At 38.5% G+C, this 25,944-nt stretch overlaps 1 protein-coding gene across 1 annotated transcript; it reads right to left on the reverse strand.

Moving 5' to 3' along the window:
- Positions 1-18,281: 18,281 nt before the first annotated feature.
- Positions 18,282-22,837, reverse strand: LOC120350298. Its single transcript, XM_039422939.1, has 6 exons — positions 22,787-22,837; positions 22,240-22,467; positions 21,133-21,360; positions 20,026-20,253; positions 18,874-19,167; positions 18,282-18,554 (listed from the first exon to the last, which is right to left on the reverse strand). The coding sequence occupies exons 1-6, from the start codon at positions 22,805-22,807 to the stop codon at positions 18,450-18,452; spliced, it is 1,104 nt and encodes a 367-aa protein (XP_039278873.1). The 5' UTR covers positions 22,808-22,837; the 3' UTR covers positions 18,282-18,449.
- Between the last annotated feature and the right edge of the window lie 3,107 nt (positions 22,838-25,944).

Below are 25,944 nucleotides of genomic sequence, written 5' to 3' on the forward strand. Positions count from 1 at the left end.
TAACTATAATTTAAATAATAGTTGGAAAACGAAGACTGGTTCCATAGGAGAATGATGTTCCAGTCTCCGTTTTCCATCTCATCATCAGGCATAAGATGATTTAACAGCCTGGAAACGACAAATCTAGGCTCTATCTCAATACCATTTTCAAATCTCATAGCTTCCAATGGTAGATTGGTCTTGATCTTTCCCATTACAATCCTATATGCCAGGCCCCAGGGGTCTTCGTTTGACTCCTGAACAATAGCTTTCCATGATGCCCTTTTACTTTCTCTTATCTTAGAAAAATATTCTCTCTCCATGGCTTTGTATTCAACCAAGCTCTCCTCTCTGGGTCAGGAATTGACTGTAACAGTCTATGTTTCCTTCTTACAGCTCTTTTCATATCGGTGAGTTCATTATTCCACCATCTTGTGGATTTATGTTTTGAAACTCCTTCCCAGCACTTGCTCACATTCCAAAGTTAGACAATTAATGAAATTTGTCACAGTAACATCTATCTGAACATCCAGTTGTAGCTCCTCCATTTGATGGGCAATCTCTCTTGATAAACGAGTCCAGGCAGCATTTTGTGTGTTAACCCGTTTTTCAGGCCTAACGCCGTTCTGTGGTCTCTGTCCATGCATTTCAATGCTGATGATAATCAATCGATGATCACTGCTGCCCTCTTCAGTGACATTCCATTTCATGTCAAACTCATTCATGTTTTTGAACAAAGTAAGTTCAATATTTGTTCTTTCAAAATTTCTTCTCAGATCAACATTTTCTCTATAGGTACTGAGATGTCCAGATGTCCATGACACGGAATCCCTATCTTACTCCATGTTAACATAAGGAACATTTTCTCAAAAACTACTGGATATTTTTGCTTCAAATTTTCACACAATCTCAATAGGTATGTTGTACACAATCATGAGTTTTTAGAACAGAAAATATCCAACAGTTTTTAAGAAAAAACATTTTTTATGATCAACATTTTGAAAATTAGTTTTTAAGCCAAAAATAATTTTTATTATTCAATTTAGGTTATTCAAAAAACTCATGATTGTGTATCTTGGCAATGTTCATGATGTGTCCAAGTTTCAAAGGAATCGTTTGAATGGTTTTTGAGAAAATGTACCTTATGCACAAAAAAATCAATTTCTGAGAAATGAACAAAAACTAAAAAAACTGGTATTATTTGCAGTTTTAATGAAATACATTGATACTGATCACTACTCACTCATAATTCAGTACATTCCTAGGTCATATGCAGGTTCTTCTCCAAATTCTTCATCAGTTTGCTTCCTTTTCTGCCTTCTTGATGCCCGTTCATACTCGCTGATTGAATTTTTTGCATCTCGTATCCGTTCATTGTCAATCTTCTTCATAGTTTCAATCATCCTTTCGCCGCATTGAACACCAATTTCATTTAGCACTTCACACTTTATAATGTTCCCCTTGTTGAAGCATGCTACAGCATCCAATACACCAAGCTTCAAAGTTTTTATAGGACACAAATGTATTTTTAGTAATGCGATTCCAAATTACATTATTCACACTTTCGTTCACATTTTGGGTGCCACCATGTAAACATTTTTTCAATAGATCGGGTTGACTCAGTTCCCTATAAATAGGTTTGATTTTATCCATCACAGCTTCTGGAAGACTGTTCATGTGGTTGAAATGCTGATTTGTTGCAATTGCTTTTTTGTACCAACACCAAGAATCTTCACCATCAGGACACATCTCATGCATAGGATTCTCATCAGTTGACTTTCGGTGAAAAAAATTAGCCCACACAGCTTTCTGCTTAGATTTGTAATCGTGAGTATTACGTCTTATTGCTAAACCGTAATAAGTTTGTAATTGATCGATGCAAGTGTCTGTCAGTCTGTTCCTACCACTCAATGGTAAACCATCTGAAAGCTTCACTCCTTTCATTTGATTTTTCAATCTCCTTAGGCGTGCCCGCATTCTTTTCTGTATATGTCCAACACATTCCAGCTTATTCACTACTGTATCGCCATAAGGTTTATCTGCTACCACTGAAATATAACTTTTGCTATCACCATCACCTAAATAGTTTATGTATCGAACATTGTACTTCTCAACTGACCTCTGAAAAATTTCTTTCACTCCAACTTCTGCCATGCCCCCACTTAAGCCATCATAGTTTTTAGTGCATGATTTATTTATTTATTTATTCTAGATATTACAATTCACTTAATTGGATAGAAACACAGACCAACGTCCAAAACGTCTCTTATTCCAAATTTTGTTGAAAAATAATGTCAAAATTAAGGTTATGTTCACCTCGTCCAATAAAACACAAATTTATGCTATGAGGAAAGTTAAAGTTCAAAGTACTGCCCAAAAATATATATGAGCTGGAAATTTTGAATTCAGAATGATTAAAATACCAAATTATAGTCAAATATTGCACTTAATATCACTGCACTTTGAATAAATTAAGTTATTTTAGAAAATTTTGAAGCCAAAAAAATGTTGTAATATTTCTATTCCATTTATCTCTCCTATCAACTGCTTGTTGTTCATTTGTCATGATTGTCCTTATTTTTACATACACAATATTTGGAGAGCACAGAAACATCAATCACTTTACCTCTATCCACACTTGTACATGTTACAACGCCATTCTTGGATTGATATCCTCTTTTCTGCCAAATTTAGTAGGAGGCTGAGGTAGATTTAGGACACCACACAATAACTGACCAGCTCTCTGACCTTTGCCAATAGACCTTAGGCCATACACAAATCTAATGTTCACATCATAAAGAGTTCCACGAAAACTATCATTGTCTATTTCTACTTCTGAAGAGCTGTAAAACTTTTCATTGAATGTACAATGCACACAATAAATTTCAAGCTGTGAAGCAAGACCTACTCCACTAAATGTACTTCTAATTTCTAATCCACTTTTTTACAGTATTTACACTCAGAATGTTTGAATAATGTTTGTGACAATATATGTAAATTGATAATTTCATGAACTTCACTGTTATTACCTTCATATTTATCAAAGTTAGAACCGGATAATTTTTTTTCAGAGCTTGTTGATGATGGGTTTGAGTCTCTTGTTTCACTAATATTTACATCCACATTCTTCACTCTACCACGTCCACCAATTCCTTTACGATTTTGTTTTTTGGTGATTCGATTGCTATAACGAGGCATAATACAAGTTCATTTATTGATTATTAGAGAGAAAGTTCAGTTTAGTTGCACTAAATAAATATTTTAACAATTGCTCCAACTTTCATGGAAAAAATACCAACTTGTATGCGCGAACGAACATAACAATAACATAACCTATACTCCACGTTTACAAAGCATGTTTTTGCTATCTCTTCTGGCTAACAATGTAGCCAACCTAAAGAGCTAAAGAACAACGCAAAATTGATAAAAATCGTTCAATTCGTTCAAAAGTTACAACAAATTTTATTCAGGCTTCACCATCATCACAAAAATTGGAGAAATGAGACGTGTAGACTATTTTTCAAAACAGTATTCCAAATATAATTTAACATCAAAACATGCAATATCGCACATCAATGAATGCAGAAAAACATGAACTATCCAATGGCGGTAAAATTCAAAAATCACCAAAAATTTTTTTTTTTTTGCTTTCCGTGTAGCCTTAAGAATTTCAAGTTCCTTCGCAATTATGAACGTTTCAACCTCCTTCCTCTCGGATCCACAACCGAACCAAACCACAGAGGTGACTTTGCATTAAGGTCCCCTCCTACGAGGATCATGCCAAAAAGTATATACTCGATGTTACTGGTAATTATCCATTCAATAGTTCTTTTTTTTAAGCAATTTAACAGAATTTCGATGAATATGCTCCGTAAGGTAATCTCGAATTTTTTGATTAGTTTATTATCTAGGTAAAAGTATTGTCTCCGGCAAACATTAGGATCCATTCTAATATTTTTAAACCTATTTCTGGAATAACGTAGATCGAGGTTTGATTTACGGAATAGAAACATATCTTTGTTTCAAATCCTCCACCGGAAATGTGCTCATCTGATTACATAGGGGGCAGCCGGGCAGGTTTATATTTTGCAGCCAATTTTGATTTGCTCATGCAGCGCACATATATACATGAGCACAGAGAATGGAAAAGTGCGTTGATTCCTCAACGAGACATATAAACACGCGTTTAGACGTGGAGGGGGCTGCTGTTCAGCAACTGGCCGCTGCTGAGCTGGCCTTTGGCGTCTGACAGCTGGCCTTAGAGGGGCAATAACCTCCTCTGCCACGACCATTTCTTCCGCGGCCACCGTCAACATGCAATCTATTTCTGCATTTGGTACAAGAATGTCCGCATTTAGTTGATTGATGTCGTTTTGTCGGAGACTCATGTCTATAATATTATCTACACAATGTGCAAGCAGCGCTAAGAAATTGATTAGTGTCACCTCTTGCCGAACCAATCTCCGTAGCCCTGATCGGATTGTGCCCGAGTTGTTCTCGGGGCCACTCCTGTCTCGGATCCTCTGGCGATTGCCACGATCCGTCCTCTGCAGGCTCCCGAATACTTTAGCCTTGATGAGTCGAAGTGTCGTCCTAGAATAAAGTAATAATCTCAATAAGACAAATCCATCAATTAGTTTGCAAGTTATGGACTTTTAATCAGTGGATACTTTTTTTGTAAAGTGGATACACTTTAAATATATATTATTTAATAGTAGTTTATTATTGCAGTTACTCACTTATGAAGCTCCAGATGTCCAAGTTGACACCAAAGGCGGCCAGCATCCTTGAGTGGAAACTTTCTAGATGATTATTTGTTCTTCGAGGCGCCTGGAATGTTGACAGGCTTTCCACTCCAATCACTCCCACCCATACCTCCTCACCTAGCGACTGCGTTTTGCAATCGTGGATCAAGGTTTCCCTCGTCCATGTAATTGCTGATGGCATTCAGGCCATCAGCAATGTCATAAGGAGGGACCCGTCATCATGAGGAGGCCCTCGGTGTGTTGGCAAGTGTGGAAAAGTTTACAACTTGAAAAAATAAAGTTTTATTGAGTATAAAAAATGAAATTTGTATTCTTTATTAGTTGGCAATCGATGACACATGTCTATGTTTTGCTTGGGAGCTTTAGGTGCTTGGTGTTTCTCTCAGGTGTTGGCAAGTGTGGAAGAGCCATGAACATCTTTACTACTTTTTTGACTTCGAAGTCAGCCCGTATTGAAGCCGTGAGGCCTTCAGCCAACATGTACTGCCAAATCGACTAAAAAATGAGTTACGATTAATGTTACCTACAATTTTTGGAGTCATGTCAAGTGAAAACTCTTTGTCATTGTCAACAATTTAATTAATGAACTTTGTCACAATTATTCTGTCGTCTATGGTTTAGGATAACATGTAGTGAACAATTTCTTCCGTTAGCTACCATTTAGATGAACAATTCAAAATCCCTCTGGGCGTATTTTTGTGCTCTACAATCTGAAATCAGGTAGAACGCTCTATCCCATATAGATTTCAAGGTACAACTGACAACAATACTTCTTGTATTGTGAAAAACACCTAACTGCTAGGTTCCAAATGAAGCTCAGTATCCTACTGATATTAACAATTTAATCAGCACTCATTTTACTCCTGAACAATAGCTCTCCATGATGCCCTTTTACTTTCTCTTATCTTAGAAAAATATTCTCTCTCCATGGCTTTGTATTCAACCAAGCTCTCCTCTCTGGGTCAGGAATTGACTGTAACAGTCTATGTTTCCTTCTTACAGCTCTTTTCATATCGGTGAGTTCATTATTCCACCATCTTGTGGATTTATGTTTTGAAACTCCTTCCCAGCACTTGCTCACATTCCAAAGTTAGACAATTCATGAAATTTGTCACAGTAACATCTATCTGAACATCCAGTTGTAGCTCCTCCATTTGATGGGCAATCTCTCTTGATAAACGAGTCCAGGCAGCATTTTGTGTGTTAACCCGTTTTTCAGGCCTAACGCCGTTCTGTGGTCTCTGTCCATGCATTTCAATGCTGATGATAATCAATCGATGATCACTGCTGCCCTCTTCAGTGACATTCCATTTCATGTCAAACTCATTCATGTTTTTGAACAAAGTAAGGTCAATATTTGTTCCTTCAAAATTTCTTCTCAGATCAACATTTCCTCTATAGGTGATGTCCAGGTTGATTAAGAATTTCAAATCTTTCGCAATTATGAACGTTTCAACCTCCATTCCTCTCGGATCCACAACCGAACCAAACCACAGAGGTGACTTTGCATTAAGGTCCCCTCCTATGAGGATCATGCCAAAAAGTATATATTCGATGTTACTGGTAATTATCCATTCAATAGTTCTTTTTTTAAGCAATTTAACAGAATTTCGATGAATATGCTCCGTAAGGTAATCTCGAATTTTTTGATTAGTTTATTATCTAGGTAAAAGTATTGTCTCCGGCAAACATTAGGATCCATTCTAATATTTTTAAACCTATTTCTGGAATAACGTAGATCGAGGTTTGATTTACGGAATAGAAACATATCTTTGTTTCAAATCCTCCACCGGAAATGTGCTCATCTGATTACATAGAGGGCAGCCGGGCAGGTTTATATTTTGCAGCCAATTTTGATTTGCGCATGCAGCGCACATATATACATGAGCACAGAGAATGGAAATGTGCGTTGATTCCTCAACGAGACATATACACACGCGTTTAGACGTGGAGGGGGCTGCTGTTCAGCAACTGGCCACTGCTGAGCTGGCCTTTGGCGTCTGACAGCTGGCCTTAGAGGGGCAACAACCTCCTCTGCCACGACCATTTCCTTCTTGGCCATTTTCTCCGCGGCCACCGGCAACATGCAATCTATTTCTGCATTCGGTCCAAGAATGTCCACATTTGGTTGATAGATTTCGTTTTGTCGGAGGCTCAAGTCTATAATATTATCTACACAATGTGCAATCAGCGCTAAGAAATTGATTAGTGTCACCTCTTGCGGAACCAATCTCCATAGCCCTGATCGGATTGTGCCCGAGTTGTTCTCGGGGCCACTCCTGTCTCGGATCCTCTAGCGATTGCCACGATCCGTCCTCTGCAGGCTCCCGAATGCTTTAGCCTCGATGAGTCGAAGTGTCGTCCTAGAATAAAGTAATAATCTCAATAAGACAAATCCATCAATTAGTTTGCAAGTTAAGGACTTTTAATCAGTGGATACATTTTTTGGACCACTTTGTAAAACAAAATAAATTCTTAGAGTAAAATAAAATTTTTCAAACTAAATAATGAATTTAAAGTTCAAGTCAATAAATAACTAGGATAATTATTAGGACAAGGGTAATTAGTGGAAACCTTTCAATTATCGTGCACTTATCAATAGCTGTTATTGGTACCTATAACTTACTGTTTGTACTTTGTGCCAATGATCATATTCATGCATTTAGTTTTGTTTCATCAATAATGTAATTGTTCAGCGTTTTATGCAACTACAAATTTGATTTTCTCATAATGGAAGTGATTGAACTAGGTACTCGAAATTAATGGCTTACTGGACCTGGAATCTCATAGTATTCCTGGTTATGGAGCCTGTCTTCATTCAGTGTTAACTATATTATTATATCAAACACGTATTTATGGTAATCTTAAGGCACCCACTAAGAACTTGTTTTTTAAGATTTGCCCCCCTGAGGAGGCTGGGGCCACCAAAATTATTATTGTAACATCCGGTCGAGGTAGCTTCGATTTACCAATACCACTTGTTAATGCTTGGAGCCGAATTTCAATCCCTTCAAAACAACCCTTGAAGTTTGAATATCCCAAAAACATTTCTTATTGAGCACCTATAAGGAAGCTATAGGGTGAAGTTGGGAGACGACCCAATTTTCAGTTTTTAATTAAATTTTTTTTCAAAATAAAAAGTTTTAATAACAGAAATCTCTAGTTTAGTACCTAATACATATAATCAATAAATATCAACTAGTTTTACTTACCCATATAATTGCTACAAATTATTTAGTAAAACTCTGCAAAAGGGTCAAGTGTCCCTAACCATAGGGAGACTTGACCAAGTACCCTGGGAGACTTGACCCAGCTTACCACTTGAAGGATTTTGAGGGATTGATAGTAAAATGCAAACATATAAAAGCACATAATGTTCCAGTTTATTGAGAAAAAAATTAGTTAACACATTAATTGACATGATAAGTAATTACTTGATTATAGAATTTCTGTTGTCATCAATGAGATACAGCATATATAGATAACTATATAAGTCAGTTTTGATGACAGAAGGCCTACTAATTACTCAATGTCAGCTGAAAACTTCAATTTAGGTCCAAACTCAAAGCTGGTCATTTGCATAGGAGAACTTTGGAGGCTCCAGTCGACTCGAAGAAATGTCATCCACCTCTGGCCACAATACTTCTTGTATTGTGAAAAACACCCAACTGCTAGGTTCTGAATGAAGCTCGGTATCCTACTGATATTAACAATTTAATCAGCACTCATTTTACAAAAGTGGAACCAGCATCCTATATGCCGCGCATCTGGGAATACTGCCCTAACGGCATTCACCAGTCGGATTTTGAAGTTGGTGGTGATCGTTTTCAAATTCCAAGTTAGGAAGTTTTCTCGCATGTGACTCCGCACGCGCCGGTAGCTGTCCTCTGTTCTCCTCTTCATGAAGAAGAACACCACTGGCACAGCCTGAAACAAATAAGCCAATCACTAATCTTATTGCGAAAAAATCTGGTGTGGTACACTCACACCATTTTTTTTACCATTGTGATATTTTTCCACCTAAGTTGTTAACAAAAATTTTATTTTTCTGTCCTTATAGATTCTATTAGATTGAACAGAACTTGAAAAACACATATGTTCATCTTGTGTATGATAAGTTATGTTCAATCTAATAGAATCTATAAGGAAAGAGTTGTTAACCTAACAAGGGAAGCTCTACACCAGTTTTCATCAAGTCCTTCTCCACCGGAAATGTGTATCATCTTTTTATACGTGGCATAGCTGCAGAACTCGGGCCAAATGCATTTCATGCAGATACCTTTAGACCATCGAAGTTTGGTCATTGACATTGTTCGCGGGTGTGTATATTCACCCGCCACCATAACCACACCCTTAATGGCGTCGCATGTTACCCTTTCAATACCAATTTTTTTCTCTAATTTTGTATATCATTCGATTACCTACGGTACATCAAGTTATGATGGGAATAATTTTTTAAGATTTTTTCCTATGTTTACTATTTTTATGACCTTAAAAAAATATATATATATAGTGGGACATATATGTCCCAGTAGTATTTCAGGTTGGGACACACATGTATAGTTATTTCTGGGTAAATAATAAATGAAACGTTGACTATTCTTCAATTATGCTATTATATTATAATAAAGTAGAATTTTTTAAAAATATAATGCTATTTTTACCTTGGGAATTATGCCCAGTTTTGAAGAGAACTCTGACATTTCCTCTGAAGTTCCTTTGACATTTCCTTTTGAGAGCTTTGTGTTTTGAGCTCTGATGTCTTCCAATACAATATCTTCGCCATCCTCAACTGGAACATCGAAGATGATTCGTGGCTTCCTTTTAATCTACTTCTCTACTCTCAGCCCAGGCTTCTTTTCTCGGATTGATTTCTCAATCAAATCCGCAGTCCTTTGGTCTTCTACCGCAACTACCAGGCCGCTGGCCTTGGCCTCCCTCACTCTTTTTACTCTCAGTTGCTGCTTCTTTGGGCTCAGACAGGCCTCAAATTTGGCTCTTAACTCCTTCTGAGTTTCTTTTCCTTTCAAGCAGTTGACCCTCATAACAGTCTCTTGTCTTTGCTGTACTTATACAGCCTCTGCGAATGTTCTGCGTGGTATCTCCTGTTCCTTGCAAGCCACTTCCAAGATATCATCCAAGGTGTTTCCTAGCTTTACCACATTTACCTTTATCTCCTTGATTCTCTTTGAGAGGTACTTGGATGCCATTTTGGATGCAATTTTATTACCAACTCTGGCATAATTTCCCAAGAGTCTCTTGATATCTAGCAGCAATGCTGCTGCTGTCTTTACCACGTTCTGGTACTTTTTCAACAAAAACCTCTTCTTCCTCCTCATCATCAGAAGAGGTTAGATCAGGTTTCGATTTTGTCTCTTTTCTGACAGGACTTCTCTTTGGTTTTCGCTGCTTCCTGGGTGTCATGGTCTTAACAGGGTTACCCTTCTATTACTCAGATCTGGAGCGCTTGTGTTTTCTCATACTCTTGATCTTTCTCAGAACTGACAACTCTCCCTTGGGGACTTTTTCTTCCTTATCTTTTGTTGAGCCTCCATGATGAGAGCTCTATTTGCCTCCGTATCAGTGGTGACACCCCCCACGGTTCACCTGTACCCTCTACCTCTTCAGCCCACGGCTTATTGCCTAAGCTCTTCACTATCTCCTCCTCTAATGATTTCCTTTGGACGGAGCCAGATGCTTTACTTCTATCACTCATGATAAACGCCTTCTAGTGAAGTATACTACTCAAAGAATCGATAATTGCCAATGTCAAACAAGTACCCAATACCCCTTTTTAATACAGCTATTTCTTGGCACGATCTTCAGTCTAGATCAATGCTTCGACGGACGTTAGACTCCGTCCAGCACCCTTCCTGCAATGTGCTGATTGATCACTCTACTGTACTGGGAGTAATCGCTTCCACTCCACGACGAACGATGTGCTTTGCCCAGCACTATGGTGCAATGTGCTGATTCCTCACTCTCTCATCCATCCCTATCTGGCCCTGTCGGTACTCCTTACCCTCCTAGTCACTACCGCGTGTCTGCAGGATGCGCGCGTCTCGCACACGACTTACCGACTAGCTGGTTTCCAGCCGCACCTCGGGGAGGTGGAGTACCGTTATATTCTTGCACAGATTCTTTCACTCGTATCTTATCTCTTTGCTGATGTTGCACTTCTCTACTGGACAGCTTCTCTGTCTGTCTGAGGCCTGATGCCCTATCACGCATAGTGTTTGCACCATCATAAGCTTGAGCAATGAGCTTATTTTGGAGTTTGTAGGGTTCTACCTTTTGTTTTACTACTTAGAAAAGTCCCGCTGCACTGTGATCGTGAACATCTGCAAAAGCCAAAAAACTTTCCACTGGTTTGTCACATTTGATAAATCGAAACACTATTACAAACTGGCTAGTACAGGACACATCTGTTGCTTTGTCTGCTTGTACTGAAACAAATTCTGTCATGTCCAAATCTGAACACAATTCTTCTAAATATACTTTATATACAGAGTGAGTGATATGTATGGGAACCCTTTTATAAGTTGGAGACTATTGTAGATATAATAATGTAACTTTCAGGATAAGTTATTGGTCAAATACTATATCTTTTGACGTACAACTGAATTTCAACCCCTCTTAAGGGGAGACTTAGGGGTTGTAACTGGTATATTTTAAATGAAAACGTCCATTGTGTGGAGCATCATTTTAAAGGCATTTTTAAAACAAGAATGATAATATCAATAAAAATGTTCTATGATACTTGTCTCCAAAATGGCGGCTGATTGAAGTTTTAGTTTTCAAAGAAATGAGAGGTTGTAGCTAAAATATATCAAATGCAAACACTCATTGTGTGATACATCATTTTAAAGGCCTCTTCGAAACGAAAAAGATGACACCAATAAAGATGTTCTATGATACTTTATCAAAAATGGCGGCTGATTGAACTTTATCAATTATGTATTTAAAAACCAAAACTTCAATCAGCCACCATTTTTTTATAAAAGTATCATAGAACATCTCTATTGATGTCATCTTTCTCGTTTCGAAGAGGCCTTTAAAATGGTGTATCACATAATGGGTTGTAACTCAAATTATTTTGAATGCAAACACCCATTGTTATGCAAAATAGCATTGTGGCATGGAACAAGTTCTGTTTCTTTCTTGGCTCTATTTTGACTTTGACTCTGCTTTTGGTTTCTAACTTGGCTCTGAACCTCTTTACTTTCTCAACCGGATTGGTTCCAACAAATGTAGACATGCACATCAAGGATGAAACATCACATCCATCAACATTACTTAATCCATATGTGGTCCCTCAAGGAAAAGATTTATCTCAGCTGTTTTCAGATTTTGCAACTTGCTGTTTGGAATTCGATCAGAACGAGCTGTTCCCAAACTGAGTATTCCTCTTGATTTTAGAAATGTCAGAGCCCCTACAGAAGTATAATAATATTTTCGAAGAATACTTTGTGATTTTTGTTGTCAGAGATAGTTCTGCATAATCTAATGACAGTCTTGCTACTTGCGCCTAAATCTGGTTCACTTGAGAGTCTGTTAGCAGCATCATTTTCTTTTCCTGTGTGTACCGGTATCTCAAATTGTAGGAGTAGGCAGACATGCCACAGAGCACAAAAAGTTTATATCCCTACTTATGTGGCTTTTCTGGCATATATTGGCGAAGTTGATGTCGACCCTTAGAAGCACACATTTGCTCATCAACTGCCAAGTTCTCTTCAACTGGAAATGAAGAAAATTTCTCAATAAGGGTGTCTACAACTGGCCTAATCTTGAACAGTTTATCATGTCTAACTTCATTTTGTAGAATTTGTTTATCATTATCATTGAACTGTAGAAATTGTCATATTCTTTCAAACTTGTTCAATGACAAAGCTTCTTGTTCAAATTGTTCACATCTCTATGCACATGCACACAAAAATCAATGCATGCAATCACCCCCGAGAAAGGCCATCCTGGCTTCAGCCCCAGCCGGCATTCTGACACCTCGCGTTCAAATTTTGTCTGATTTTTGAATGACTCAGGGGCCAAAGTCAAATACAACGTGTCTGTTTTTTGAATGACTCATGGGCCAAAGTCAAATACAACGGCGACAGAAATGTGGCCAGCGTAAGCATACCTTCCTCAACTTCTTTTTCCTGTGGGCAACAGAGATAGAGAAAGAGAATCAGTAAAATTAGGACACAGTAGAAAAGGAAGAAACACTTTGAGTAAAAGCAGAGTACAACTTTGAAAGAATCCCAATATAATACCCCTATATATTTTTAATTTAAGCCTAGTATTTTGAATGAAATGTAGTATGCCTTGCTTAAAATGAAACGCCAGTGTCTAAGAAGTCACGTTGATGGCAACATTTTCAAAAAAGTAGGTTAAAAATTAGGAAAGGCTGCAACCTTTATGAGTATATTTAATTAGCTCATCATTAAATATTGAGTAAACTACAATCATTCAACTCACCATCGTGCAGCTGTTATTCATATTGTTCACAACTCTATGCGCATGCACACAAAAATCAATACATGTGGTCACCCCCGAGAAAGGCCGTCCTGGCTTCAAACCCAGCCGGCATTCTGATGCCTCGCGTTCAAAATTTGTCTGATTTTTGAATGACTCAGGGGCCAGAGTCAAATACAATGGCGACAGAAATGTGGCCAGGGTAAGCATACCTTCTTCAACTTCTTTTTCCTGCGGGCAACAGAGATAGAGAAAGAGAATCAGTAAAAGTAGGACACAGTAGAAAAGGAAGAAATACTTTCAGTAAAAGCAGAGTACAACTTTGAAAGATTCCCAATATAATACCCGTATATATTTTTAATTTAAGCCTAGTATTTTGAATGAAATGTAGTATGCCTTGCTTAAAATGAAACGCCAGTGTCTAAGAAGTCACGTTGATGGCCACATTTTCAAAAAAGTAGGTTAAAAATTAGGAAAGGCTGCAACCTTTATGAGTATATTTAATTAGCTCATCATTAAATATTGAGTCAACTTCAATCATTCAACTCACCATCGTGCAGCTGTTATTCATATTGTTCACATCTCTATGCGCATGCACACAAAAATCAATACATGTGGGGTCACCCCCGAGAAAGGCCGTCCTTGCTTCAAACCCAGCCGGCATTCTGACGCCTCACGTTCAAATTTTGTCTGATTTTTGAATGACTCAGGGGCCAAAGTCAAATACAACGTGTCTGATTTTTTAATGACTCAGGGGCCAGAGTCAAATACAATGGCGACAGAAATGTGGCCAGGGTAAGCATACCTTCTTCAACTTCTTTTTCCTGCGGGCAACAGAGATAGAAAAAGAGAATCAGTAAAAGTAGGACACAGTAGAAAAGGAAGAAACACTTTGAGTAAAAGCAGAGTACAACTTTGAAAGAATCCCAATATAATACCCGTATATATTTTTAATTTAAGCCTAGTATTTTGAATGAAATGTAGTATGCCTTGCTTAAAATGAAACGCCAGTGTCTAAGAAGTCACGTTGATGGTCACATTTTCAAAAAAGTAGGTTACAAATAAGGAAAGGCTGCAAGCTTTATGAGTATATTTAATTAGCTCATCATTAAATATTGAGTAAACTTCAACATTCAATCATTCAACTCACCATTGTGCAGCTGTTGTTCATATTGTTCACATCTCTATGCGCATGCACACAAAAATCAATACATGCGGTCACCCCCGAGAAAGGCCGTCCTGGCTTCTAACCCAGCCGGCATTCTGACGCCTCACGTTCAAATTTTGTCTGATTTTTGAATGACTCAGGGGCCAAAGTCAAATACAACATGTCTGATTTTGAATGACTCAGGGGCCAAAGTCAAATACAACGGCGACAGAAATGTGGCCAGGGTAAGCATACCTTCCTCAACTTCTTTTTCCTGTGAGCAACAGAGATAGAGAAAGAGAATCAGTAAAAGTAGGACACAGTAGAAAAGGAAGAAACACTTTGAGTAAAAGCAGAGTACAACTTTGAAAGAATCCCAATATAATACCCCTATATATTTTTAATTTAAGCCTAGTATTTTGAATGAAATGTAGTATGCCTTGCTTAAAATGAAATGCCAGTGTCTAAGAAGTCACGTTGATGGCCACATTTTCAAAAAAGTAGGTTAAAAATTAGGAAAGGCTGCAAGGTTTATGAGTATAATTAATTAGCTCAACCTTAAATATTGAGTAAACTTCAACATTCAATCATTCAACTCACCATCGTGCAGCTGTTGTTCATATTGTTCACATCTCTATGCGCATGCACTCAAAAGTCTATACATGCGGTCACCCCCAAGAAAGGCCGTCCTGGCTTCTAACCCAGCCGGCATTCTGACGCCTCACGTTCAAATTTTGTCTGATTTTTGATGACTAAGGGGCCAAAGTCAAATACATCGGCGACAGAAATGTGGCCAGGGTAAGCAACCTTCCTCAACTTCTTTTTCCTGTGGGTAACAGTGATAGAGAAAGAGAATCAGTAAAAGTAGGACACAGTAGAAAAGGATGAAACACTTTGATTAAAAGCAGAGTACAACTTTGAAAGAATCCCTATATAATACGTCTTTATATTTTTAATTTAAGCCTAGTATTTTGAATGAAATGTAGTATGCCTTGCTTGAAATGAAACGCCAGTGTCTAAGAAGTCACGTTGATGGCCACATTTTCAAAAAAGTAGGTTAAAAATTAGGAAAGGCTGCAAGGTTTATGAGTATATTTAATTAGCTCAACCTTAAATATTGAGTAAACTTCAACATTCAATCATTCAACTCACCATCGTGCAGCTGTTGTTCATATTGTTCACATCTCTATGCGCATGTACACAAAAATCAATATATGTGGTCACCCCCTAGAAAGGCCGTCCTGGCTTCCAACCCAGCTGGCATTCTGACGCCTCACGTTCAAATTTTGTCTGATTTTTGATGACTAAGGGGCCAAAGTCAAATACAACAGCGACAGAAATGTGGCCAGGGTAAGCATTCCTTCCTCAAAATCTTTTTCCTGGGGGCAACAGAGATAGAGAAAGAGAAACAGTAAAAGTAGGACACTGTAGAAAAGGAAGAAACACTTTGAGTAAAAGCAGAGTACAACTTTGAAAGAATCCCAATATGATACCCCAATATATTTTTAATTTAAGCCTAGTATTTTAAATGAAATGTAGTATGCCTTGCTTAAAATGAAACGCCAGTGTCTAAGAAGTCATGTTGATGGCCACATTTTCAAAAAAGTAGGTTAAAAATTAGGAAAGGCTGCAAGCTTTATGAGTATATTTAATTAGCTCATCATTAAATATCGAGTAAACTTCAACATTCAATCATTCAACTCACTATCGTGCAGCTGTTGTTCATATTGTTCACATCTCTATGCACATGCACACAAAAATCAACACATGTGGTCACCCCCAAGAAAGGCCATCCTGGCTTCAAACCCAGCCTGCATTCTGACGCCTTGTGTTCAAATTTTGTTTGATTTTTGAATGACTCAGGGGCCAAAGTCAAATACAACGGCGACAGAAATGTGGCCAGGGTAAGCATACCTTCCTCAACTTCTTTTTCCTGTGGGCAACAGAGATAGAGAAAGAGAATCAGTAAAAGTAGGACACAGTAGAAAAGGAAGAAACACTTTGAGTAAAAGCAGAGTACAACTTTGAAAGAATCCCAATATAATACCCCTATATATTTTTAATTTAAGCCTAGTATTTTGAATGAAATGTAGTATGCCTTGCTTAAAATGAAATGCCAGTGTCTAAGAAGTCACGTTGATGGCCACATTTTCAAAAAAGTAGGTTAAAAATTAGGAAAGGCTGCAAGGTTTATGAGTATATTTAATTAGCTCAACCTTAAATATTGAGTAAACTTCAACATTCAATCATTCAACTCACCATCGTGCTGCTGTTGTTCATATTGTTCACAACTCTATGCGCATGCACACAAAAATCAACACATGCGGTCACCCCCAAGAAAGGCCATCCTGGCTTCAAACCCAGCCGGCATTCTGACGCCTTGCGTTCAAATTTTGTTTGATTTTTGAATGACTCAGGGGCCAAAGTCAAATACTAAGGCAACAGAAATGTGGCCAGGGTAAGCATACCTTCCTCAAAATCTTTTTCCTGTGGGCAACAGAGATAGAGAAAGAGAATCAGTAAAAGTAGGATACAGTTGAAAAGGAAGAAACACTTTGAGTAAAAGCAGAGTACAACTTTGAAAGAATCCCAATATAATACCCCTATATATTTTTAATTTAAGCCTAGTATTTTGAATGAAATGTAGTATGCCTTGCTTAAAATGAAATGCCAGTGTCTAAGAAGTCACGTTGATGGCCACATTTTCAAAAAAGTAGGTTAAAAATTAGGAAAGGCTGCAAGGTTTATGAGTATATTCAATTAGCTCATCATTAAATATTGAGTAAACTTCAACATTCAATCATTCAACTCACCATCGTGCAGCTGTTGTTCATATTGTTCACATCTCTATGCGCATGCACACAAAAATCAATACATGCGGTCACCCCCAAGAAAGGCCTTCCTGGCTTCAAACCCAGCCGGCATTCTGACGCCTTGCATTCAAATTTTGTTTGATTTTTGAATGACTCAGGGGCCAAAGTCAAATACAACGGCGACAGAAATGTGGCCAGGGTAAGCATACCGTCCTCAACTTCTTTTTCCTGTGGGCAACAGAGATAGAGAAAGAGAATCAGTAAAAGTAGGACACAGTAGAAAAGGAAGAAATACTTTGAGTAAAAGCAGAGTACAACTTTGAAAGAATCCCAATATAATACCCCTATATATTTTTAATTTAAGCCTAGTATTTTGAATGAAATGTAGTATGCCTTGCTTAAAATGAAACGCCAGTGTCTAAGAAGTCACGTTGATGGCCACATTTTCAAAAAAGTAGGTTAAAAATTAGGAAAGGCTGCAAGGTTTATGAGTATATTCAATTAGCTCATCATTAAATATCGAGTAAACTTCAACATTCAATCATTCAACTCACCATCGTGCAGCTGTTGTTCATATTGTTCACATCTCTATGCGCATGCACTCAAAAGTCTATACATGCGGTCACCCCCAAGAAAGGCCGTCCTGGCTTCTAACCCAGCCGGCATTCTGACGCCTCACGTTCAAATTTTGTCTGATTTTTGAATGACTCAGGGGCCAAAGTCAAATACAACGGCGACAGAAATGTGGCCAGGGTAAGCATACCTTCTTCAACTTCTTTTTCCTGCGGGCAACAGAGATAGAGAAAGAGAATCAGTAAAAGTAGGACACAGTAGAAAAGGAAGAAACACTTTCAGTAAAAGCAGAGTACAACTTTGAAAGAATCCCAATATAATACCCGTATATATTTTTAATTTAAGCCTAGTATTTTGAATGAAATGTAGTATGCCTTGCTTAAAATGAAACGCCAGTGTCTAAGAAGTCACGTTGATGGCCACATTTTCAAAAAAGTAGGTTAAAAATTAGGAAAGGCTGCAACCTTTATGAGTATATTTAATTAGCTTATCATTGAATATTGAGTAAACTTCAACATTCAATCATTCAACTCACCATCGTGCAGCTGTTGTTCATATTGTTCACATCTCTATGCGCATGCACACAAAAATCAATACATGTGGTCACCCCCGAGAAAGGCCGTCCTGGCTTCAAACCCAGCCGGCATTCTGACGCCTAGCGTTCAAATTTTGTCTGATTTTTGAATGACTCAGGGGCCAAAGTCAAATACAACGTGTCTGATTTTTGAATGATTCTGGGGCCAAAGTCAAATACAATGGCGACAGAAATGTGGCCAGGGTAAGCATACCTTCTTCAACTTCTTTTTCCTGCGGGCAACAGAGATAGAGAAAGAGAATCAGTAAAAGTAGGACACAGTAGAAAAGAAAGAAACACTTTGAGTAAAAGCAGAGTACAACTTTGAAAGAATCCCAATATAATACCCCTATATATTTTTAATTTAAGCCTAGTATTTTGAATGAAATGTAGTATGCCTTGCTTAAAATGAAACGCCAGTGTCTAAAAAGTCACGTTGATGGCCACATTTTCAAAAAAGTAGGTTAAAAATTAGGAAAGGCTGCAACCTTTATGAGTATATTTAATTAGCTCATCATTAAATATTGAGTAAACTTCAATCATTCAACTCACCATCGTGCAGCTGTTATTCATATTGTTCACATCTCTATGCGCATGCACACAAAAATCAATACATGTGGTCACCCCCGAGAAAGGCCGTCCTGGCTTCAAACCCAGCCGGCATTCTGACGCCTCGCGTTCAAATTTTGTCTGATTTTTGAATGATTCAGGGGCCAAAGGCAAATACAACGGCGACAGAAATGTGACCAGGTTGAGCATACCTTCCTCAACTTCTTTTTCCTGCGGGTAACAGTGATAGAGAAAGAGAATCAGCAAAAGTAGGACACAGTAGAAAAGGAAGAAACACTTTCAGTAAAAGCAGAGTACAACTTTGAAAGAATCCCAATATAATACCCCTATATATTTTTAATTTAAGCCTAGTATTTTGAATGAAATGTAGTATGCCTTGCTTGAAATGAAACGCCAGTGTCTAAGAAGTCACGTTGATGGCCACATTTTCAAAAAAGTAGGTTAAAAATTAGGAAAGGCTGCAACCTTTATGAGTATATTTAGTTAGCTCATCCTTAAATATTGAGTAAACTTCAACATTCAATCATTCAACTCACCATCGTGCAGCTGTTGTTCATATTGTTCACATCTCTATGTGCATGTACACAAAAATCAATACATGCGGTCACCCCCAAGAAAGGCCGTCCTGGCTTCCAACCCAGCTGGCATTCTGATGCCTCACGTTCAAATTTTGTCTGATTTTTGAATGACTCAGGGGCCAAAGTCAAATACAACGTGTCTGATTTTTGAATGACTCAGGGGCCAAAGTCAAATACAACAGCGACAGAAATGTGGCCAGGGTAAGCATACCTTCCTCAACTTCTTTTTCCTGTGGGCAACAGAGATAGAGAAAGAGAATCAGTAAAAGTAGGACACAGTAGAAAAGGAAGAAACACTTTCAGTAAAAGCAGAGTACAACTTTGAAAGAATCCCAATATAATACCCCTATATATTTTTAATTTAAGCCTAGTATTTTGAATGAAATGTAGTATGCCTTGCTTGAAATGAAACGCTAGTGTCTAAAAAGTCACGTTGATGGCCACATTTTCAAAAAAGTAGGTTACAAATAAGGAAAGGCTGCAAGCTTTATGAGTATATTTAATTAGCTCATCATTAAATATTGAGTAAACTTCAACATTCAATCATTCAACTCACCATCGTGCAGCTGTTGTTCATATTGTTCACATCTCTATGCGCATGCACACAAAAATCAATACATGCGGTCACCCCCCAGAAAGGCCTTCCTGGCTTCAAACCCAGCCGGCATTCTGACGCCTTGCATTCAAATTTTGTTTGATTTTTGAATGACTCAGGGGCCAAAGTCAAATACAACGGCGACAGAAATGTGGCCAGGGTAAGCATACCGTCCTCAACTTCTTTTTCCTGTGGGCAACAGAGATAGAGAAAGAGAATCAGTAAAAGTAGGACACAGTAGAAAAGGAAGAAACACTTTGAGTAAAAGCAGAGTACAACTTTGAAAGAATCCCAATATAATACCCCTATATATTTTTAATTTAAGCCTAGTATTTTGAATGAAATGTAGTATGCCTTGCTTAAAATGAAACGCCAGTGTCTAAGAAGTCACGTTGATGGCCACATTTTCAAAAAAGTAGGTTAAAAATTAGGAAAGGCTGCAAGGTTTATGAGTATATTTAGTTAGCTCATCCTTAAATATTGAGTAAACTTCAACATTCAATCATTCAACTCACCATCGTGCAGCTGTTGTTCATATTGTTCACATCTCTATGTGCATGTACACAAAAATCAATATATGTGGTAACCCCCTAGAAAGACCGTCCTGGCTTCCAACCCAGCTGGCATTCTGATGCCTCACGTTCAAATTTTGTCTGATTTTTGATGACTAAGGGGCCAAAGTCAAATACAACAGCGACAGAAATGTGGCCAGGGTAAGCATACCTTCCTCAAAATCTTTTTCCTGGGGGCAACAGAGATAGAGAAAGAGAATCAGTAAAAGTAGGACACTGTAGAAAAGGAAGAAACACTTTGAGTAAAAGCAGAGTACAACTTTGAAAGAATCCCAATATAATACCCCTATAAATTTTTAATTTAATCCTAGTATTTTGAATGAAATGTAGTATGCCTTGCTTGAAATGAAACGCTAGTGTCTAAAAAGTCACGTTGATGGCCACATTTTCTAAAAAGTAGGTTACAAATAAGGAAAGGCTGCAAGCTTTATGAGTATATTTAATTAGCTCATCATTAAATATTGAGTAAACTTCAACATTCAATCATTCAACTCACCATCGTGCAGCTGTTGTTCATATTGTTCACATCTCTATGCGCATGCACACAAAAATCAATACATGCGGTCACCCCCCAGAAAGGCCTTCCTGGCTTCAAACCCAGCCGGCATTCTGACGCCTTGCATTCAAATTTTGTTTGATTTTTGAATGAGTCAGGGGCCAAAGTCAAATACAACGGCGACAGAAATGTGGCCAGGGTAAGCATACCGTCCTCAACTTCTTTTTCCTGTGGGCAACAGAGATAGAGAAAGAGAATCAGTAAAAGTAGGACACAGTAGAAAAGGAAGAAACACTTTGAGTAAAAGCAGAGTACAACTTTGAAAGAATCCCAATATAATACCCCTATATATTTTTAATTTAAGCCTAGTATTTCGAATGAAATGTAGTATGCCTTGCTTAAAATGAAACGCCAGTGTCTAAGAAGTCACGTTGATGGCCACATTTTCAAAAAAGTAGGTTAAAAATTAGGAAAGGCTGCAAGGTTTATGAGTATATTTAATTAGCTCAACCTTAAATATTGAGTAAACTTCAACATTCAATCATTCAACTCACCATCGTGCAGCTGTTGTTCATATTGTTCACATCTCTATGCGCATGTACACAAAAATCAATATATGTGGTCACCCCCTAGAAAGACCGTCCTGGCTTCCAACCCAGCTGGCATTTTGACGCCTCACGTTCAAATTTTGTCTGATTTTTGATGACTAAGGGGCCAAAGTCAAATACAACAGCGACAGAAATGTGGCCAGGGTAAGCATACCTTCCTCAAAATCTTTTTCCTGGGGGCAACAGAGATAGAGAAAGAGAATCAGTAAAAGTAGGACACTGTAGAAAAGGAAGAAACACTTTGAGTAAAAGCAGAGTACAACTTTGAAAGAATCCCAATATAATACCCCTATAAATTTTTAATTTAATCCTAGTATTTTGAATGAAATGTAGTATGCCTTGCTTGAAATGAAACGCTAGTGTCTAAAAAGTCACGTTGATGGCCACATTTTCAAAAAAGTAGGTTACAAATTAGGAAAGGCTGCAAGGTTTATGAGTATATTCAATTAGCTCATCATTAAATATTGAGTAAACTTCAACATTCAATCATTCAACTCACCATCGTGCAGCTGTTGTTCATATTGTTCACATCTCTATGCGCATGCACACAAAAATCAATACATGCGGTCACCCCCAAGAAAGGCCATCCTGGCTTCAAACCCAGCCGGCATTCTGACGCCTCGCGTTCAAATTTTGTTTGATTTTTGAATGACTCAGGGGCCAAAGTCAAATACAGCGGTGACAGAAATGTGGCCAGGGTAAGCATACCTTCCTCAACTTCTTTTTCCTGCGGGCAACAGATATAGAGAAAGAGAATCAGTAAAAGTAGGACACAGTAGAAAAGGAAGAAACACTTTGAGTAAAAGCAGAGTACAACTTTGAAAGAATCCCAATATAATACCCCTATATATTTTTAATTTAAGCCTAGTATTTTGAATGAAATGTAGTATGCCTTGCTTAAAATGAAACGCCAGTGTCTAAGAAGTCATGTTGATGGCCACATTTTCAAAAAAGTAGGTTAAAAATTAGGAAAGGCTGCAAGCTTTATGAGTATATTTAATTAGCTCATCATTAAATATTGAGTCAACTTCAATCATTCAACTCACCATCGTGCAGCTGTTGTTCATATTGTTCACATCTCTATGCGCATGCACACAAAAATCAATATATGTGGTAACCCCCTAGAAAGACCGTCCTGGCTTCCAACCCAGCTGGCATTCTGATGCCTCACGTTCAAATTTTGTTTGATTTTTGAATGACTCAGGGGCCAAAGTCAAATACAACGGCGACAGAAATGTGGCCAGGGTAAGCATACCTTCCTCAAAATCTTTTTCCTGCAGGCAACAGAGATAGAGAAAGAGAATCAGTAAAAGTAGGACACAGTTGAAAAGGAAGAAACACTTTGAGTAAAAGCAGAGTACAACTTGAGATAAAATAAGTGAGAATGGAGATTCAATGAAAATTAATCAAATTGAGAAAAAAGTACTGTGAGTTGAGTGATAGAGTAAACTGAACAAGGAAAACCTGAGATAGAATAAGTAAAAATAGAGAATCAATTAAATTTATTCAAATTAAAAAGAACAGAATTCTTTTGTGGTTGAGTCGAGTTAAAGTGCAAACTAACCAAGGGGAACTTGAGATAGAGTTTGTGAAAATGAAGAATCAATGAAAATTAATCAAATAGAAAAGCAAAGTATTGTGAAAAGAGTATGAAAAGTGCTTGACACAGTAGAAAAGGAAAGCATTATGAGTGAAGGCAAAGTACAAATTGAGATATAATAAGTGGAAATGAGGAATCAATAAAAATTAATCAAATTGAATAAAAAACTGTGAGTTGAGTGATGGAGTAAATTAAACAAGGAAAATACTTGAGTTTGAGTTAGTAAATGAGGAATAAATTGTAAGAGAATATATAAAAAATGCTTTAAGCAAAGAGAAAAGATGACATAAGAAGATATACCATGGTATAGGTCATTTATGTTTATGTTCTAAGTTCAATTTTTGTTAACTGTCTATTACTAGTGTGTAAGAACAGCACAGTATAAGAGACTACCAGCGTCACATAGTCTCACCAAGTTGTCAGCGTTGGAAGGAGACCCTCGATGCCCCTCCTCCACCTCCTCCTCCTGGCCTCATATACGCCTGAGCACCTAGCGGATAAAGACATTGTTGTCAAAGCTGGGGTTGTCAGCGTTGAAAGGAGAGGGTCGATGCTCCTCCTCCTCCTGACCCAACCGTCGTGGCTTTACCTTGGCAACTGGCTTACAATATTGCCCGGCCTTGTTTTTAAACTTATCCTGCCAGTAGGGTTGGCCTGAGGCATTATCCTTCTTCCTATTCTCCACGCAGCTCAAGGGAGGTATGCAAAGCAGCATACAGTAGCCTCTCTCTTAACCGGACACCTTTTAACCGGACATCGGTTTAACCGGACTACACTCCACGGAAGTGACATCTCTTTAACCGGAAAATAATCATCAGCACATCGGTTCAACCGGACTGTACAGTACTTCTGCACCTGCCACGAATCATAATGGCTGTTTGGTTTTAAATATTTCAAATGTAAAAAGGCTTAGCAACTAACTATTTTCTTGTGTTTTGTGTTCACAGATATCATAATAAAGCGTCTAGTTTTATTATTTTTACGTAAAAGTCATTATTGGCTTATAAACTACAAAATATGCGTACCAATTTAACGACTTTTAGGGAACGTCGGTTTAACCGGAAAAAACGTTATCCGGACTGGCCTCAGTCCCGATGAGTCCGGATAAGAGAGAGGCTACTGTACAGGCATGCGATGTAAGTGCACAGCTCTTCGGGGAGGCCCTTAACCCAAAGAGCATGGGATATTGCTGCATGGGAGACAGAGTCATAGGCTTTCGCCACGTCCAGGGATGCAAGGTGCATTCCTTTACGGGGGTCCTGCCTGACCTGTCTCAAAAGGGTCTCCAATACAAACATGTTCTCAGCACAACCATCGCCGAAGCAATGTTGCCTGAGAGACGCTAGGCCATGTTCATATAGGTGGCTGGCAAGCACCTTGTGCAAATGCCGAACTACCACAGACAAGACCGATGTCGGTCTGAAGTCTGAGGGTCTGCCTTCACCCCTCTTCTTTAAAATGAAGACAGTGCGACTGCCCAGAAGAGACATCGGGAAACCACCATGGCAAAGGGCCATGTTAAAGAAAATACATTAGTGGAGCAGGCATGGGAGTCATAGTTACTCCTGCCATTTACCCATGCTTGCTTGAATTTCTTCACATTGACATTCAGAGCATGAAATGACCTCTACCAATTTTTTTCTTGTTTCATCAGATGTTAGCTTTGGTTTGCCCTCCACGTCCCGCTCAGGGTATATCAAGATGATGTTCTCCTGTGCCTGAGGGACCCTTTTCAGGGAGGGGGCTCTGGGGATGTCCATCCGCGGTCGTCTGGTCATCTAGCAGCCTCGGCAAAGGTCTGCCTAGCCCCTTGCCTAGGTTCTGCAAACTCTCCTCTAAGAGCCTCCTGAAGCTCCTCCCAAACAAGCTGTCAGATAGAAGCTCTTAGATCCCCAGAACCCTCATATCTTCCACCTTTAGCTGATTTAGCCATCACCATTCCAGCTTGTCTTAGTTCATCCGCCATTCCTTTACCCACTTCCAGTTCAATTTTCTTTTTATTTCCTCTTACAGTTATGGTATCATCAAAACAGATGTAAATCGCTTCAATTTTCTCCATTACTTCCACCAGCGGGTCTGTCTCGATCAACTTGTTAGGCTCAGCCTCATCCTTGGACCTTTTCCTTTTAGAACTGGCACTTTCTTCAAATCCCATGTCCTCGTCTTCATTGGCCCCACCTCTAAGCCTCATTTCTAGCCCATCTTTCATCCCTCTTCTCATGGTTGTCCAGTTCCCGGGCAGCCCCCCATCATAAAGTGCTCTGGTAGTCACCGTATTCAGAGACAGTGCATCATCTTCACTTGTCTTTGCCCCCATTAAATCTGTAGCCTTCTGTTTCTCTTATTCTTTCAGTCTCTTTACTTGTTCCTGAAGCTAGAGAATTGCTCTAGCTGCCTGTGTCTTAGATAGTTTCAGCCTGTCAGTATCAATAACAAAAGCTCCCGGCATTCTTTTGTCAGTCTGCACCGCCGAGCTGGAGGTACAGCGCTCTAAGTGAGCCTTCAGCTTTTCTCCCTCAAGTATAGATTTTGCCCTTTCCTTCATTCTTTGTTGTTCCATCACAGCATTCCCGCGGTTGATTCTTGCCTCTGCTTGATCAGCTA

The sequence above is a fragment of the Nilaparvata lugens genome, chromosome 3, assembly GCF_014356525.2.
Source record: "Nilaparvata lugens isolate BPH chromosome 3, ASM1435652v1, whole genome shotgun sequence".
NCBI classification, from domain to species: Eukaryota; Metazoa; Arthropoda; class Insecta; order Hemiptera; family Delphacidae; genus Nilaparvata; species Nilaparvata lugens.